The 19,859-nt window shown below is 33.6% G+C and overlaps 1 protein-coding gene across 2 annotated transcripts in view; it reads right to left on the bottom strand.

Annotated features, from left to right (window-relative positions):
* LOC128991506 (pleckstrin homology domain-containing family G member 5-like) overlaps window positions 1-19,859 on the bottom strand; it is a 263,086-nt gene that overhangs the window by 7,372 nt on the left and 235,855 nt on the right. For both annotated transcript variants that reach the window (XM_054414443.1, XM_054414444.1), the window contains 8 exons: window positions 13,260-13,460; window positions 11,214-11,324; window positions 7,036-7,185; window positions 5,201-5,311; window positions 4,210-4,356; window positions 2,936-3,163; window positions 2,001-2,245; window positions 1,313-1,477 (listed from right to left, as the gene is read on the bottom strand). In XM_054414443.1, coding sequence (XP_054270418.1) covers window positions 1,313-1,477; window positions 2,001-2,245; window positions 2,936-3,163; window positions 4,210-4,356; window positions 5,201-5,311; window positions 7,036-7,185; window positions 11,214-11,324; window positions 13,260-13,460 — 1,358 coding nt within the window. The remainder of the gene's footprint in view (window positions 1-1,312; window positions 1,478-2,000; window positions 2,246-2,935; window positions 3,164-4,209; window positions 4,357-5,200; window positions 5,312-7,035; window positions 7,186-11,213; window positions 11,325-13,259; window positions 13,461-19,859) is intronic.

The raw sequence follows: 19,859 nt of genomic DNA, 5'->3' as shown, positions 1-19,859 counted from the left end.
CATCTGTAACAAAATTTTATTTTCGTTCTTAGTTCCACATACTAAAAGAACTCATAAACTTGCATAAGAAAGCTCTAATTTGCAATCTTATATTACTTAGGTCGGCCAACTAAAGACTTTTAAACAAAAGTGGGTTATTAAAATTAATGTTTTACAACCTCCTCCTCGTTTGCCCGTTTTTCATTCAAGGTTGTTTGATCGGTTATACCAAAATAATTGAACTACTACTTCACGTTAAAATGTTTTATATACAGTACAAATACAGTATAATAATTCAGCATTTTTTAAATGTCCGCTACCCAACATGGTCTCAAATTCTTATAGATAATTTCGTATCGTAATTATTAATTAAAGGTTAAACAAGAAGTTAATAACCCATCAACCGGAGGAAAATTCAATCAAATGCATGTATAATATTTTGCCGAGTATTTGGTTAACATTGCTATTTCCCATTCACACAGACGAAAAACAGATATGGATTATTCGCTCCGCGTTTTGAGTGGATTTAACAATTCAGTGTAAATATAAATAATAATATTTTTATGTTGGTATTTATTTTTCGGTAAATGTTGTTTACCATTTAATCTATACATTGAGTAAACATACGCAGTCATCGTGACTATGATGGGTTTATTTCAAAGTCTCTTTGTGTGTTCTTAATTAAAAAAAAATAACTTTGTTCAACTTCAGTAAAAAAGTAAAAGTTTTTTACAAAAGCTTTAATATTTTTTGCAATATATTTACAGGTTTGAATCTTACTAAGATCTAATAAGGACCTTGGTTTGTTTTATACTTTAATAGCACCCCACTTAAAACAGTTTTAACATCCAGATAAACAAAGTAAAAATGATCGAAAAAAGCCAAACATTTATGAACTACCCAATGCAATCCCACGCTAGCAGCGCCAAAATATCGACAGCAATTTAGCATCACAATGGCGCCACGGTGGTCCCCAATGGCTAGATTCAATTATGCGGTAAGTTGAGACCCACTCGACAGTTAACAAGCCTTAACTCTAAACGTAACTCTGTTACCAAGATCCTGGTTACTCTAATGATTAGTTGTTGTTATATTATACAGGAAATTTCGACGAGATCATCTTGCAGACTATGCATAAAAGCAGGTAGATTTTAACGAGATCCAGGTTACACAGAGTTTGTACAGTATGTGTAGGCTATTGCCATTGACAATTGTATACTGAATAATCCCGTCCATATAAAACAGCTGTCTCCAATTCTTTATTAAAAAAAGAACATAGTTGCTGTGAGCCAATCATAATACGGGGAATCCCTAAAATATTGTACCAACGTACCTGTCTCCCCTAGGACTGCTGGAGTGATACCCCCTCTCCGTGATAACAGGAACTCCTTCGTCTGAACTCTGACTTGAGCCTCTGACTTCGTTCTCAACACTCACTCCTCTCGACTGACTCACACTTCCAGCGCTTATAGACGAGTTCTCCATCTCCACCGAGCCACTGGACAACATACTGAATATTGTTTACACTTGTTTGTAGGCTGCTGTTAAACAAGTTTTCAGTATTAAGTATTAGAACAACATTTTGTGTAACAAAAATTGTGAGAAGTATTGCGTGTTTTAATGTTATAAACTTTTCTAGTACACCTCCTCCTAGACTCCAGGAAGAGTAATATCATAGACTTAACAAGTAGACTTCTGTTCCTACTGAAAAACCTGATGCTTGTTTTCATGTCTTATATATGTTAGTGACACTGATCGCTCGTGTCGACAAAAATTTATTTCTATTATTTTAAGGTTAATTTTATGATTTGTGATTTACTGTAAGGTTTTATAACTAGGGCAAGTAATAGGATAGACAGTTTTATTTGGCTGAAAGAGGTTTTTAATAACTGAAATAACAATAAACAAACTGTAAACAAAAACACAACCGGAGTGGCACCGATGGAACTAACAATTGTCTTCAGGTGATCCATAACGATGACACATCTGCTAAAGGAGTATGTTTAATGGTAAAATCTCACCTGTGTGAGTGGTTAAGACTGCTACACCTGGTGGAACCCTTAGGACTCCTGAGAGGGAACAGCCCTAGGGAAGCCACCGAGTGACTGTCGACGTCCTTCTCCCCAACATCTTCCTGCCAGGAGCCTTCCTCCTCGTAGAAGCTGCTGGGTTGTCGACTCAGCGCCAGAATGGAATGAGTCGCTGTCGTCGCCTGCTTGGCTCGTGCGTAAAGATCCTGGGCCTTCTTTATTTGAGTCGACCAGTTCTGTGAAATTTGGGTTAATAATTGTGATCAGTAATGGATTCAATATTTGCAAGTTCTATATGGAGGAGTCTGCCCCCGTACCGCGACCGGTTAAATTACTACTTTAAATGTTAAATGTGTTTCGTGCGATATATATGTTTGTGAATTTATTTTAATGTTTCTTGACGACTCTATCATAGACGAAACATTCTTGTTAGGAAATCACCAGACGATGCCTGAGTAGGCGAAACATGTCGTGAGTCACTACAACATTTGAACTGTCGACGTAAAGGTATGTACCTAATATTTGTCTGTGTTAAATCCTAAATAGCCAATAACATGAGAACACGCAGTTACTTGTTGTTACCATAAAAAGTATTCATTTGGTAAAAGTTACATAAATATTTAACTTGATCCTTACCAAGTATTTTAGTGGCTATACGATGAAGAGTTTTAAATACTTTCAACACGGTTTTTAAATAAACATGTATTTTATGCCAAATAAGACGTAATTATAATATGATGTTTTGTTGATACATCAAACACAACAAGTTATGTTTGGATATGTAATGACTATTTTTAAGTTTTCTATGGTAATAAATATCTTTCCAAACTATGTCTTCACCATAATCTGCCTACGGCAATATAGTACAACACATTGCTTTAAGATCGGAATTATCTTACATAAATCAAAAGAAAGTACCATACTACCTTGAGCATCTTCGGGTCCGGCGAAGTCAGCAGGAACGCCCCGCAAGGCACCCTGTACTCTGATAGGTATACGACAGCCAACGTGGCGGAGTCCCTGGGTAGTTCCTGGACCACCAACCTCTCCACCAGGTAAGGCTGCCTCAGGACGCGGAACCTACCCTCTGACCTCCGGGTGGTCGCCTTGCACACGAGCAGCAGGTCCGTGAACAAGAAGCAGTGCACGTCCATCTGTGTGCAAACCGAGAGACAAAAACCTGCTCTATATGGGAAATACAGTGTGGAAAGGGTGCATTCTCATGATTAGTTATAAATGGAGAAGTGCACAGTATCAGTTAATGCAAGAAGGGTAGTGGTACTAACGCCTGGGTGATGTTCTTGAATTGTGTTCTATATTCGTTATATTTCCGATTTGTTTTTAGTTGTGACTTTTCTCATCGCCTATGTTGAACATAAATATTCTTCCTTACTTTTGAGGATAAAAAGGACTCACAGCTTAAGAGCAGTTAAAATGTAAAAAAATATTACAGAAATTGGAAATATATGTGGTACTATGGTATATTTCTCTTGCAATTAGTTGACGCGGATACTGTTCAACACAAAAGAGATTCGTAAGATTTCATTAAGTCTCGTAGTATGAATTTTAATCTTCCATCAATTCTATAATTTACAAACGTAACATAAAACCACTCGAGCTAACGAAATTCAAGTTCTACAAGAATGGTTACTAGTTAACCTAAAAATACTTAGCTAATAAGTGAAAACGCCTGTCCATATTCTATGTTTATTTATCGGGTATTTTATTCGACGCTTTGGATCTATTTTGTACACGGTAAAATCTAAACTGTATCTAACTAAAATATATCTTAAGTTTGAGATTAAATGATGAAATATCTCTCGTATTACTTATTAGTGCGGCATTTTATAACAATTATGAAAAACAATACCTAAGAGTGTCAACACACTTAATGAGGATATTTTCTTTTAAACTTGACAATAAAAACAATAAAAGGGGTGTATTGGTAGGTAATAAAAAATATTTTTTATATATCACTTGAAACATTAATAACTGGGATATTCAGTTGTATGTTAAACGCTTTTGCTTAATGTAGTTGAAGGGGAATTAAGTTTTACGTTCCAAATGTTACATTGAAAAGGTGATTTTTTCTTTTATTTTTTAACCTAAGGAAGAGTATGGGCAGCTATAACTGATGAGCAGAAAGGTTTAGTTTTGAGATTTGAACTGGATCATGGTACATCAAATAAACTATAATTACCTTGGACGTCTGGTTATCTTTTATCTTGAGGTCACCTTCCAGCAGCAGTTGTCTTCTTTGAGAGTTACAACATCCAGGCATAGGGCAGGTGAGGTCAAGGTCGTTGTAGCTGCGAACCAACCTCTCCAGGTCCTCGTCCTTGGACTCCTGCGGGATACAGGACATCAGGACATACGTTTGGCTAATTCATTGTCAAAAAGCACAAAAGGAAAGGGCGCTTGTAATTTATACAACTAGAAAGTTTATGTAAAGCACCGAAAAGAGTTGTGAGGGTATAACCAACAATAAATGCTGGGCATGCTCTTTGATAGTATCAAATCGCTTATGAAAATAATGATAGAAAATAATAATATAATAGACATAAACTTGGAGCTTCTGTTTTATATAACACAGGCTTTGATGAGAATCTAGAGGGAATCAGGAGAGTATAATCAAGGAGACAATAAGATTACAAGAATGTAATAGACAAGAAATTTTGGGAAAATGTTTTAATAAGCAAGCAACAAATTAATATCACGAAATGATGAGGATATCATAAGAATCTTTGAGATGCACTTTATTTAAACAACTATTTGACGCTACAATTAATTGTATATTTGAACAGTTCCAATTCATTTCTTAACAGTTGGGAACAGTTGTTCTCCAGTATAATCAATGGATTTACAATTTATGTTAACCCCAGTATCTTACAAGAAGCATTAGAAAAATTACATTTGATTAAAATGTTTTTTCAAATTATTGTTAAAGCGGCCGTTTTTGCTACGGTATGGCAACACTAACGTAAACATGAAAAACTAAATAATATAGTTTATTTGACTCTAGGGATATTAGGTTAAGCCTTAAACTATTTACGGAACTAGTCATTGCATCTATATGTCAAAGCTGTCCCCGGTAAAAAAAATGGACGTACTTAAAAAGATCCACTGACAGCTTGAGCTGGTCCATATAAATACAAGTCTTCAGTTTACAAAAAAACAAAGGTTTTACTTACAACAACATCGTAAGCTTCGATCCTGGATATAACTGCTCGAAGCTTCTCTAGATCCTGTTTCTGCCGAAGGGTTGTATTTACACTATTTACAAACTGATCCACCCCTCTTATCTGCAAAGTAAGTTGTAAAAATTAAGCACAAAACACAAAGTAATCATAAGGGCATTTAAGTACAGTAAATTTTAAAATAATGACTAAACTAAAGTAAATATCTAACATAAAACCTTAAATCGTGTTCCATTAGAATTGTTAAATTCAAATGAATATTTTGTAATTTAAGGATAAATGAAATTAATTCATAAATTCATTTATACATATATTTGTATTTCAAGCATTTTTGCCCAGGAAAGAATTCTACTTAGGTGATTTGGCGAGGCTGTCTAATTTAAATACCATAAACATCTTTACATGGATTTTTTTGTACTGCAGTTGGTAAATTTTACAAGAATAATTAATCATACTATGTTCTTGTATAGTTAACTTTTCCTTTTTAAGTTAATTGTTAATTTTTATTGGTTTCTAAACAAAAGTAGGAATAGACGTCCTAAAATCAAATACAATACCGTTACTCTAATTTTAGCATATTATCATTCGATTTTAGAAAATAATTTTAAAAGGAAAATATAAAACATAATAGATTGCATAGCATAACTATAAGGTTTATATTTTAGCTTTATGCAAAATTAATATTATTAAACTAAAAAATAACTTTAAGCTTATGTGAAAACCTCATTAAACTGTAAACTACATCAATAAAAGATACTCTTTCAAAAGATATTTCTTGGAAATAATAAAAGAGAGAAACTAGAGTTACCAGTCTGAACAATTGCCATTTGTGACACTTTTTTTATAAAACAGGAAAACTCGAGATAAATTGGATGTTTCCCCAGACTGCAGCACAACGATATAAGCTGTCAGGGGAGACAGAAGTATTATCTTGTCTAAGAAAAAGTGTTGGTTTTCATGAAGTATTTATTAATTAACCATATATAGGGGTGCTACTTGTTCTAACTTAACATTATTATCCCTCATAAATACGTAAAAAAATGTCCTAGAGATATATACAACATAAAGATATATGTCTCATATTATTACGGAAAACTTTTTAATTTGTCAAACTAGGAGTAAGTAAATTATTTTAGATGTACCTATGAACTAGTTTTATTAAGTTTGATACTCTAAAAAAAACATTTTTTAAACCTGAAAATTGAACCAAATTAAGCACACGGACATGTATAGCGCAGTCAATTTGGATAATAATTCGCAAAACATGAAGGATGTTATTGGCGTAAGTTCTATTTCACATTCACCAATAAATAAGCAAAAACTGTTCATTTATAGGATGTAGGGTTTTAATAGTAAAATTTCCCTATTTGTGATTATTGGCAATTTTAGTTCCAACCAACCTAGGGCTTTGCTTAAAAACACACAGACACCAGTAGTTGTATGGTGTCTATCAATAAAGAAATTGCAGTAATTAAACACTCAAAAATACCTAAATAGTTAAAAACACAACACACAATTTCAATGATGCAGCATATGAAGGTAACTCAACTCCGATACATTTTAATTGGTCAAACAAGGACACTTCATTTGCACCTTTACAATGCATATTTCGAGATGTGTGTGTGTGTGTAGTCGGTCTAGTGATTATAACGGAGAACTAACCAGGTGCCCTGGTTCAAATCCCGTCAAACACCAATAGAATTTAGCTATGTGATAATATCTTTCCTAGGCATAAAGTAGGTTTAGCTGTATATAATAGTATCAGAAGAACCTTTTTCTGTATTAGATATCATCCTCCGCTAAAAGCTAAAGTAATACAAAGTAATTACCATCTGGTCAAGGGAGAGTCTAAGGTCCTCAGCCTCCGTGTGTTTCTGGATAGCCTTCAACAGTAGTGAGTACTTGGTAATCCTCTGCATAGGCTTGACTAGGATGTCCATCAGTCGTAGTCTATTGCAGTCCTTCTGAGTCTCACACCACTGCAGGTACAAGGACAATACAATAGTCAATATTCAAATGTATAAGTAGTGAATATTTGAGCGTCCTGGTGCAATAGGCACTACTAACAGGGCTAAGATTGGGATAGGCAGGAGCCTAACCCAGCTCCTTTTCCCCCAAATCCCCCACCAAGTAGGGATAGTTGTTGTAACCATTAGTTTACTTGTACTTTTCACAAGTATGAATATAAAAACAAATTGCTTAAAGCTGATACAAACAATAATTATTACTAATAACTAGAATCTACTACAAGTCTATATACTTTCTAGAACCTATATTATTCATAATATAGGTTCTTAAGTTGATTATACAATAACATGTAAAATATGAATTATTTATTGACATATTTAAATTTATATGAAGTTTATGCATTTTCCATAATCAATATTATACTACCAATAAAGATTAAACATTAATAAACTTAGTACCCAAGTAAAATTATTTATTAAAATATTTACTGACTATAGTTTCGGCTCTAAGGCCATTTTCAAAGTAAACAAAATTCAAAATAAGATATGTAAATAAATAAATAACATATGATTTTATAAAACTTTTCTAACTTGTAACATAATTTTGTCTTCATTGATTAATTTATATACTATATGATGTGTTGTACTTATTTTCATTAATATTTTCTCAATTTTGCTATTGTTTCATAAATTGGATTATTCAATTTTGGAATCATTGTATTTAAAATATTTGATTTGTTATTTTTGTAGTTCATATGTTATTTATTTATTTACATATCTTATTTTGAATTTTGTTTACTTTGAAAATGGCCTTAGAGCCGAAACTATAGTCAGTAAATATTTTAATAAATAATTTTACTTGGGTACTAAGTTTATTAATGTTTAATCTTTATTTATATATAGTAGCCCTATTTTTCTATTTTTTTATACTACCAATATATAATAAATCTATTTACCATTTACCAACTAAACTAGTTGATTGCGTAACATTACACTACTAAACAAAACTAAATTTAGGGCGTTTAATAACTTACCAATGTGTCTAGTTATCAGAATGAAACAGTTGTTTCAAAAGAGGTAATATAAATTTGTTCACGTTTCAGTCAAATCAATTATTATGCAATACACCTTTTTGGCCATTGAAACTTATATGCAGGGAGCTGGGGATCTAGAACGGATTTATAAAATTTAAGTAGTGCAAACTTTTCTACTTGCGGAATATAGTTTAGAAAATCTATTTGTTTTGTGGTTATTATTGCTCATCGCATTAGAAAATTGAAAATTTGTTTAAAATTGCACCAAATATGGTTTGCAAACTCGAGGTAGAAACGTAGATTTTCAGAAGACCCACCATTTTGAAACATAAGAGAACACATATTTCCTGTGAAAATGGAATATTTAATGTCACCTGTGAGTCACAGACACACAAACATATGAACATTCAATATTCACCCGTTTTGCTTGCCCTAATATAAAAAGGAATACACAAGCATAAGACAACTAACAACTCCGAGCAGTGCACATGCAAAAGTCTAATCGTATTTGTACAGAGGGTAATAAACAGTGAAATATCACATGTAGAAAGCGTACCATTTGAACCAAAGAGACGCAGTAAACTGTACGTTATTCACGGGTTGTGTTTAATTAAATGGTCAGTTAAAAGGCAGGAAGCACTAACTTGTAAATTTATTATCTTTCAACCTCAGCGTTTGTAAGCTAAAGGTAAACTTATACTTCCTGCTTACGTAAGTATTAACGCATTTAGCTTTTGAAAAGATTAGTATACAAACAATTTTAATTAAATTTGCTGTGACTTATTATAAAAATATTGCATCGACGAAAACATATTTTTTATGATGTAAGTATTTTTTTTTACATAATTACATATACTGAGAAAAGAATCAATTTAGTTGGTAAAATTAAAACATTATTTACAGTAATTCATGACAATTTTAATCTTAAATCTCACTCACTTTGAGAGTTATTATAACAAAATAACAATCTGTACAACTAGTTTGCAAAGTTGCACTTTTACAAATGAGAGAAGTTGTTGACACTCGAGTAAGTGCCAACATTTTATAAAATTAATAGAAAGACACTTTGGACCCGAGTAGCACATTATCTTTTGTATACAGCTATTGGCATGTGAAATAATATTCAAATAATATTCATGTCCTCAACAAATGTATAGCTTTGAGGTAAAGATTTATTTGACTGAACTGCATTATTGTGGCAACAGGATAAAAAATAACAAAGCTAACCTCAAATTCGGTGGACGAAGAAAACTCCATTTGCTTTCTTCCATTTACATCTTTGATAATTAATTTTATTATCATAACTTTGATAATTTTCTCTGTATAGTACGTTTATAGCATTTTACACGTAAGGAGTAGTTTAATGTGTACAGCCAATTTTCTTGTTTAATATCGTTAAATAACTGAAATGCATTTAAAAAAAAATTTGTTAGTTTTGTCCAGTTGTCATGCGGAGTGAGTAAAATTAATGAAAAGTAAAATTTTAACTATAAGTATTGTAAAAATGAAGAGGAAAGTTTATACAGGGTGAGTTTTAAATGAGTTCCCCCCCTACTTTTTTCTACATTTCTTAAGATATCAATTCCGGACCACGTCAGATCATTAAAGAGTAGTAAGTACTTCATTTTGACTGGGTATAAATTTTTGACCGCCATCTTGGATCCGCCATATTGGATACAAAGTTTTTTTTTTAAATGTAAAGGTAAGGTTGTGACCCATTGTTTTGAACTACATTTTTATGCTGAATACGATGCTGCAATTCGTTTTTTAAAATCTTGATCCATATTAAAGTTATGAGAACTTTTTATAACATTATTTTTAGCCCATTTTAACATTGTGCATTTAGAAACTAAGAACATAATCGCAAAATAGTGCTAGAAAAAGATTTATGTATATTATGTGGTGTATAATTATATTTATCTAGCACTATTTTGCGATTATGTTCTTAGTTTTTAAATGCACAATGTTAAAATGGGCTAAAAATAATGTTATAAAAAGTTCTCATAACTTAGGAATGGATCAAGATTTTTAAAAACGAATTGCAGCATCGTATTCAGCATAAAAGTCTAGTTTAAAACGATGGGTCACAACCCTACCTTTACATTTGAAAAAAAAACTTTGTATCCAATATGGCGGATCCAAGATGGCGGCCAAAAATTTATACCCAGTCAAAATGAAGTACTTACTACTCTACAATGGTCTGACGTAGTCCGGAGTTGATATCTTAAGAAATGTAGAAAAAAGTAGGGGGGGAACTCATTTAAAACACACCCTGTACATTGCAGTTTTCACTGTACAAAACAAAATTGTCAGATAAGAGAGCAAAGCAAAATGTTGAAAAATCAGCTGTTTTGCATACTAATTCTTGTTATCAAAATTCCACTCTTAAACTGTTCACAAAATTACAATCGTGGAGTACTTTTTGTTCTTAGGCATGCAAACGAAAGATAAAGGTATTCATTCTTAAGATATTCCTGCAAAAAAAAACATCTAGTAACATATCAACATCCAAGACTGACAACAATAAAACAATAAAGGTAATTTTAATTTTAATTTCTAAAATCGAAGAATATCTTGTACTGCAGTAGGAATAATCTGGTTGTATTAACTTTTGTTTGAAAGCCCGTGTGCAATACAAACGTATATAATCTATATATAAAGCCAAAAGTACCCATGCACTTTTGAGAAAACTACAAGTCACACCCCCATAAACCATATACTTAAAATGTTCGTCATGACGAGAAACCTTGCGCAAAATTATCCATTATTTCATAAATTGTCCTATAAGGTCGTAATTGCTTTCCAAAGGGAACGTTCTATTTACCTGATGTTAAAAATACCTCAGCTGTTATTATTTGTTTGTATTACCATTACTGTATTCTGTTTTGTTTATTTCATCTTAACTTAACCAATCAATAGTTTTATTAATACTAATGTAGTAAAACGGGTTGGAGCCCGTGGGTAACAGCTAGTTACAATAAAATCAAAATACCACATCGTACTCACCACAAGGTAAGCCGTGAACAGTTCACTATCACTGTGCTTTTCTCTACAGTATTGCTGGCATTGCGACTGCTCGGCGCAGTACTTGGTATAGGGTCTAAATATTTCTTCAAACTGAAACATTTACAATTTGGTTAAACACTTAAAATATTGATAAGACGTGCAATATTGATACTAGAGGCCACGAGAATCTGCAGTTGGCGACAGCCAATACCAAGCCTTGACTAGCGCGACGTTGCGACATCGCCCGTTTACTACTTTTCGACACTAATTAAAATGTACTAAAAGTTTTTTTCGAATCAGCTGGTATTATTATATTTGGCAACACCACACTATCCTCATTGGCTCCTTTGAAGTCACGTGGTAAATAGGCTCCTCCCTCAACTGCAGACTCTCGTGAGCCGTACTATAAGTGGATCATTTCTGCATTCATTTAACTTTTATAGTTTCAGAAAACATGTTTTTCTACATTATTATGTCTAACATCATACCGTTTGGAATTCCTTAGAAAATAAATTGCAGTGAGGCAACATTATTTCTTATTCATATTATATAATGTTTTGAATGTAGCAGACATAACCAAAATATAGAATGGATATCATAACTTTTTATGGTTAGGCTACAAAATAATATCAAATGGTTGGCCGTATTCATGCAAAGAACTACATTGTATTATTCGTGTTATTTGGTTGCTCACAGTCTCAATTCAATCGGTGTATGTAATGTTATTTGCCTTAGTAAAACCACGTGCTTAAATTAATATTAGGACCAACGTAAAGAATGATGCGGCTTCTAATTCTAAATTGCGTTATTTAATAGGCAACTATCAGAGCTTAACATTACATACTGTATTGTACATAGTGTACGTTTCTTTTTGTAAAGTTAAATGTTGTTTAGTTCAGGAAAGATACTATTGGTTTAATTTCCAAAAAATCAAAACTAAAAAAATATATTTAGTATTGAGGTAAGTATAATCACTGAATATTAATAAGTATTCATTTTTAGGTAAGGTGAGATACTTTGCCTTCTCCCTTTTGCTTCTTTTTAAAATGTCAATCCTCTCAACTAAAAAAATACATTTTCTTCATCTTCCTTTTTAAAATGGTGGTTTTAACATAGCATGAACCGGTATAACGTGTCTAAAAAGATTAACCGTCGTTTTAAGGTGTTTTTAATTTATCTTAAAGCTTTAATGAGATTATTTTATCTTATAATGTTAACATTACATTTATATACGTGCAACCTTGTCTTATACATACAACCATATTATACTTTGTGTGCCCACAACTGAATTGCTTTTTGTTGTGAGGTTTGAGAGCGTTTCAACAATAAGAGGTGGTACGTTTCTGCAATTCGTTGGAGCATACTAAGTGGAAGGTGTAATGTAGGCTTATGAAAGGCTGGTATATTACTGCCTCGCGGTTGCAGGCGGTTCTCAAGCCATTTTAATGCTATTACACCTCCCTGATATCCCACTGCGGCATTATTACTGCAATATTGACGCACTTAGTTCAAGCAAGTTTTTCCTAGTTAAACGTAGACTTTTATAATAGTTTATATACAATATTATTCCAGAATGTGTTTTTAATATGTATAAGTTTCCATTTAAAAAAATATCTTTGATTTCGTTAACAATAATTAACTATTTCCCCAAACTCACCTTTTATAGTCACACTATATTTTAATTGCTAAATAAACCTGTTGAAAAAGTAAAATGTTTGTGGTTGTCCGTCACTACTATGGAATCCATGAGCCACATGGACTAGCGAATGGCAGATAAATAAACACCGTCAACATGGACCGAATTTCCAAGGTGCTATGACGTCAAGATGGTGTTCCCCTTCCACTCTACACTCGTGCCGGCCAGTCAGTGACGTCATTATTCAGATAAGGTTGACGCCAGGTGACCTTGACGCCGAAGCACTTAGTCACTCACTACCCATCGGTCACACAAACCAGATATAAAGTCTCAATTTGCCTCGCCACAACCACATTCTGTAAATCTACTTCGGCCACGTTAATCTTATATTTGGATTAAATAGAACTTACATGGAGGAACCCTTTGAGCATCAACTGTGCGTTGAGCACTTGTCTCGACTCCCGACTGGCACTCAACATCGGCAGCAAATGGTTGCTCCAGAAGTTGCGGTTTGAGTTGTAGATCTCAGTTATGTTGCTGAAGAGTCTAGTCTTGTCTACGTCTGACAGAATGTTGGCTGCTTGAAGATTCGTTAGGCAAGACAAAAACAGCTGCAACAAGATATGAATGTTGGCTATGAGCAGGTAAATGTTGACTTGAATCGACTCAAAACGTTGTGCTGAGTTAAACATCGTAAGGAAGTATAGTAGTGTCTACGTTTGAAAGTATATGTTGGCTGCGTAATGATTTATGAGGCTTGGACAGCTGAAATAAGCTTTTAGAAAACTGTAGCAGTAAGTAGATGATAGAATGAAAGTATATTCTTAGAATGATCCATTATGAGTTATATTATGACACTGATTCAAAGACTTATTAAGTGAAAATGGTTAAACTCTAGTTTGTTATAGAAACATAACCTCTTGATGATAAAAAAATAACAAACTAGTTTTTGTTTTTGGTAAAAAAAAGTTAGGTCCAAAAATATCGTTTGAACATGATGAACCATTTATATGGTCTGTTTGATCCTCTATCGAGCTGGAAAATATTAGTGGTGTAGAGTTGATCTAATTTCAGCTTGTATCGGTTTTCATTCAGACATTTATATAACTACCTCATACTGATGAAACAACTTTGTTGAATTGTATCCGTATAAGTAGTATAAAACACGGGGGTAATCCCGTGACGTCATAATTAGGTAATTGGTAAGTATTTTGTGATTGTGGAGCAGCGTGAATTATGGAGCGACTCTGGCGATGTATGTTGTGGATTGGTTGGTATTGTTATTAGGTCAAGGTTGTCTGAATGTGTTTTTTTTTTATGTTCAGCTTTAATGTTTCAAATATACCATGTACTGGATTGTAAAAATATGTATTGTTCCATTTAACTATCCATCAACTAGCTGTCTCATATAATCTTCGAACTCTGGGCGGAGAAAGTACGAGGTACTAGATACTTGTGAGTTCTGTATCGGTGACATAGTTACGTCTACTGCGTTTTGTTCTTGAGTGTTTTGTTCTTGAGTGTTTTGTTCTTGAATATTATTATTTGAGATATTCGATGTTGAAGATATTTTGGGGTCTTGAATAGGAGCTGAATTTCTTGCAGACATGTTTTCCTGACGGTAGCTAAGAGTCAAATGATCTGTAGTTTACTCTGTTAACACTTATATAGTGTTTACAGAAATTCTAAATGTTTGCACAGAGACGTTTCAATCTTCCGAGAGATGATTCTCACGGAACGACAACAGATGTGAGTGTTCGCATGTGTGCGCCTATAAATAACTAGGCCTACTCGTTCTCGCGGGGGACCGACATGTGATTAACTGTTATTGCTTTACTTTTTCTAGCGTCACTGATTACGCTTAGCGGTGTTACGGCTTTTTGTTAATGGATTATTTTATCTATGTAGGAGGTAAGTTAACCTATTATTGTTTCTGCATTGTGTTCAAGATTGTTGTTTGTCGCGCAAACTAGACACGCTTCATTCGTATTGCGTACTGCTTTGTGTCAAGCAATTTTATCCTGTCACATTTTGTAATTTCCAGAGTTTTAATTATATTTCCCTGTTGTATTTTAAGTTTAAGTGTTTCCAGTTTGTGATACACGTCGCCCCATTGTGATTTGTAGAATATTCCCTAAATATACAGGTAATTAATTTTTCTTGTCATATACATATAGTATCCTAATATATATTAGCTTTTACTATTTATTTATAAGAAGCTCACTCCTTAATCATTACTTAAATTAGCTCAACTATTTGTATAAAAGATCCTACCACTATTTTGTCTAATCATTTAAATACAACCTTTCTCATAATATAAAAACGAAACTAACATATCTTTCAAATATAATCCTAATTATATGAAAACTTTACAAGACTATAAACAAATATTTCGGCAAATCTGCACTTACAAAACACTTATCTTAACTCAAAAATTCTTTTGCTGTATGAATACAACAATATACGTTACAACCATTTTTACCGCCTATTTTATAATAATTTTCTACAGAATAAAACGGCTTTCGATTAGAAATAGTTTAGGTATTGGCAGTGAGTTTTTAGTCTTTTCACGTGATATAAAAATTTGAGGCCAATAAAATAGATGAAGTTCAGGACCATCTCACTAGAGTTTACTAGTGTATTTTGTTGACTATTAATTAAAACTAATGCAGTACATAGCAAACAGCTGATTGATTTATCACTTAACAGATTGCACTACGTTTCTTTTTTGCTTCAAATTTTTACATTACTTGGGAAGTCTATTCTGTGTATAGTCAATGGTTTTATGTTTTTAAGAAAATTGGTATTCCAATATCGCTAAATCACTATACGTATTTAATGTCTCACATTTTGTAACAGATGTTATGTAAACCGCAAATAATCTTTCTTGTGATATATAAAAAAAAAACGATATCATTTACCTCAAATCATTATATTATAATAAAAAATAAATGATTTAGGATAAAAAAATATCTTATAATATACATTGTCCTTGCCAAAATAAATGTATGTTTATTCAAGTTCACCTCATATTTTGTTGTAGTCCTAATGATAATATTAATTACCTTTTGTTGTTTTTGTATTTGTTAAAATATGGACTGATTAAACTGAATAACTAAACATTTTTAAGATTGAAAAAATGGTTACCGATTTCCTTAACTAACAATGTATAAACGTATAACTTGTTCTTCACAAAACGAGATATCTAAATATGACTCTAATACATTAATTATTAATTTGTTTGGATTATTAAAGGTAAAATGTGATTGCCTAAAATTATACTTTGTTTTTTATTGAGGATTGCTTTATTGACATACGTAAAAATTTCTTCACATTCTAATAATCATAATAGAAAACTATATATTTTACTTAACAATTTTTATATTAAATTATTCTTTGTTCTTTTATCTCAAATTGCTTTCTCATGTACATGAATTGACTCACTTTTTGTTATGCTCTTAAATTATAATATTAATCAAGGTACTTCTCATAGTCAGTTGCTGACTTTATTAAAATATAGCTCGATTAAATTGGTTGTTTTTTATAAGATTTTCTTAACATATGACTTGTTCTTCTTAAAATAAACATATAAAATGGTTCTAATACTTAATTGCTTAATGTGTTTTTTTTTCTTCTAGAGTTAACTAACGCAGCTTTACTTGAAACACGGAGTATTCCTGATTTACTACAGGTAATTATTTGAAAAATCTTAGTTTGCGCATAGTTCAGATGGTTTCTATCTCTTTGTAATCTTTCCTTAAAAAATACTTGTACAACTAAATATATTTTAGTTAATAGTATTTATATTAAATTATTCTTTGTTCTTTTATCTCAAATTGCTTTCTCACGTACATGAATTGTTTCACTTTTTGTTACGCTCTTAAATTATAATATTAATCAAGGTACTTCTCATAGTCAGTTGCTGACTTTATTAAAATATAGCTCGATTAAATTGGTTGTTTTTTATACGATTTTCTTAACATATGATTTGTTCTTCTCAAAATAAACATATAAAATGGTTCTAATACTTAATTGCTTAATGTGTTTTTTTTTTCTTCTAGAGTTAGCTAACGCAGCTTTACTTGAAACACGGAGTATTCCTGATTTACTACAGGTAATTATTTGAAAAATGTTAGTTTACGCATAGTTCAGATGGTTTCTATCTCTTTGAAATCTTTCCTTAAAAAATACATGTACAACTAAATATATTTTAGTTAATAGTATTTGTAAAATGCTACGATTGTTATGTGTTTATTTTACTTAGCTCGGTTAATAATTTAATTGACTTCATATCTCGTTCTTGAGACCCAACTAATATTGTTTCTTGTATTATTGAACATTCTTAAGCCAAAAAATATATTTCAAATTGTAATTTGCATCTCCATAAGCATTATAAAATCACGTATCTTGTTTTGGATTATTAAAACGGCTATTCTGCTATCTTTCAAGTAATATTAATAATTAAAGGCTGCTCTTGCTAGTCCCCCAATACACCTCATATCCTTTGATTGGGTGGGTAGACCACGCCTCCAGCAAGCCCCGCCCCCACTACACTACCTGTCCTGTGATTGGCTGAGTAGACCACGCCTCCACTTAGTCCAACCCCCACCAGAGCGCACAAAACTAGTTGAATCTCTTTCAAACTTCACTACATCTTGTGTACCCGCACGGTACACATCATGTTCCGTCTCCTTTCAAACCCTTGTCTATCTAGGGTTTGAATGAATCTTTGTCTATCCTTCCTTAATCATTTGCGTTTCCTGAACATGCGACAGTGGTCAAACCAGGTTGCATTTCTATCCATCCTTAACTTGCGGCAGTGGTCAAACCAGGCTGCATTTAAATCCTTCCTTAACTTGCAAATTGGAAAAACCATTTGCGTTTCCTGAACATGTGACAGTGGTCAAACCAGGTTGCATTTCTATCCATCCTTTACATACAGCAGTGGTCAAACCAAGTTGTATTTAAATCCTTCCTTAACTTGCGGCAGTGGTCAAACCAGGTTGCATTTCTATCCATCCTTAACTTGCGGCAGTGGTCAAACCAGGCTGCATTTAAATCCTTCCTTAACTTGCAAATTGGAAAAACCATTTGCGTTTCCTGAACATGTGACAGTGGTCAAACCAGGTTGCATTTCTATCCATCCTTTACATACAGCAGTGGTCAAACCAAGTTGTATTTAAATCCTTCCTTAACTTGCGGCAGTGGTCAAACCAGGTTGCATTTCTATCCATCCTTAACTTGCGGCAGTGGTCAAACCAGGCTGCATTTAAATCCTTCCTTAACTTGCAAATTGGAAAAACCATTTGCGTTTCCTGAACATGTGACAGTGGTCAAACCGGGTTGCATTTCTATCCATCCTTTACATACAGCAGTGGTCAAACCAAGTTGTATTTAAATCCTTCCTTAACTTGCGGCAGTGGTCAAACCAGGCTGCTCCTTTCAAGCCTTTGCCTATGTTATATGTCTAAAAGTTCTTCATGCATGTACTGTTTAGTCTTTCTTGCTAGATAATTTGCTTTAGTAGTTGTGACTTGGTGTGAGTGGTTTGAATCTTTGCATGTTTTTTTTTAAATAACTAATGACCTTGACCTACTTGTATTATTGGTTATTTGAAACTTTATCTTTAAAATAGTTTCTCTGCCCACATGCAACTCCTCCTTTTAGATGTACTTATTCCCCCACCTCTTTACCACACTCATATCTTCCCCCACTCTGTCTATCTATATCCCCCACCACTTAGGGTGGGTATAAATGAGAGAGCATATTGGTTAATAACATCATTCTGTTGACAGCCTGCAGAAAAGCCATGGACCCCTGCTTAAGAAAGACTACCAAGCCAATGAAGCCAGTGGCAGGCATGAAGAGATCTAAACTTCAGGAGGCGTTGACTGGAGGTATTAAGAAGATGAAATCATCAACTCCTTCTGAAACCCTGGTCAACAAGACTCTGTCGCAGCCGGGATCCTCTTCATCTGCTTTGTCTGAAGATGCAAAGAAAACAACTACAATATCAACTCAATCTTCCCTTGCCGCCAAGACTCTTTCGCAGCCAGGCAAGACTCTTTCGCAGCCGGGATCCTCTTCATCTGCTTTGTCTGACGATGCAAAGAAAACAACTACAATATCAACTCAATCTTCCCTTGCCGCCAAGACTCTTTCGCAGCCAGGATCTTCTTCTGCTTTGTTTGAAGATAGATTGAAGAAACCTTCTTCTGGTAACACTTCGTCGAAGAAACGGTCTGATTCATCGTCTTCCTCTTCTTCTTCTTCGTCATCATCTTCCTCGTCTTCTTCATCGTCCTCGTCCTCTTCTTCTACGTCATCGTCCAAAAATCAAACAATTAAGTCCCCTCTATCCATGCTTCTCTCTCCCATAATTCTCTCCTTGCTATCTCCTATTAAATCTCCAGAAAAGCCATTCACTCCCAAACGTAAGCCATCTCCAAAACCTCAACCACATAGCCTAACTCTTCCTAATTTAAATTCCTCCTCGAACCAAATGCCTGACATAGATTCTCCTGAAATTACCATTCCAAACCCCCCACCCAAATCCCTCTCTGCTGCACCCACCGTTGTTAGAAAACTCTTTACTAAAACTGAATCCTCAAAAGAATCCCTTCCCCCCCATTCAAACCCTTCTGAAAAATTGGTAAAACTCATGGCCAAAAGACGAGCTGCATTTAAGCCCAAGCCACAATGTTCTTATATTTTCCAAAAAGGGGTGAAAAAAGGTGAGCGTTGTGAAAAGTCCTGCTTTTCTGATGCTAATGTGTGCAGCCTCCACACTAAGGGGAAAAGCAGGATGGTACCCACTCAACCTAAAATTATTAGCAGCAAACCTGTCGCTACCAATCCTCAGTCATTTGAAAGACCATCAATAATCGTCAAAAGCCAGGCTCAGGAAAAATCTTGTACATCTGATCCAACACCGAGCACCTCACGTGTTGTTGTGATAGACAAGATTTTTCCTAGCCAACCACGGACGTCAGGCTTTGCTCGACCCTGTC

The sequence above is a fragment of the Macrosteles quadrilineatus genome, unplaced genomic scaffold, assembly GCF_028750875.1.
Source record: "Macrosteles quadrilineatus isolate MER2022 unplaced genomic scaffold, UCM_ALF_1.0 Scaffold_4__1_contigs__length_99947679, whole genome shotgun sequence".
Classification (NCBI taxonomy): domain Eukaryota; kingdom Metazoa; phylum Arthropoda; class Insecta; order Hemiptera; family Cicadellidae; genus Macrosteles; species Macrosteles quadrilineatus.
The sequence above is the reverse complement of the archived record's forward strand: the minus strand, read 5'-3'. Positions and strand labels throughout refer to the sequence as shown.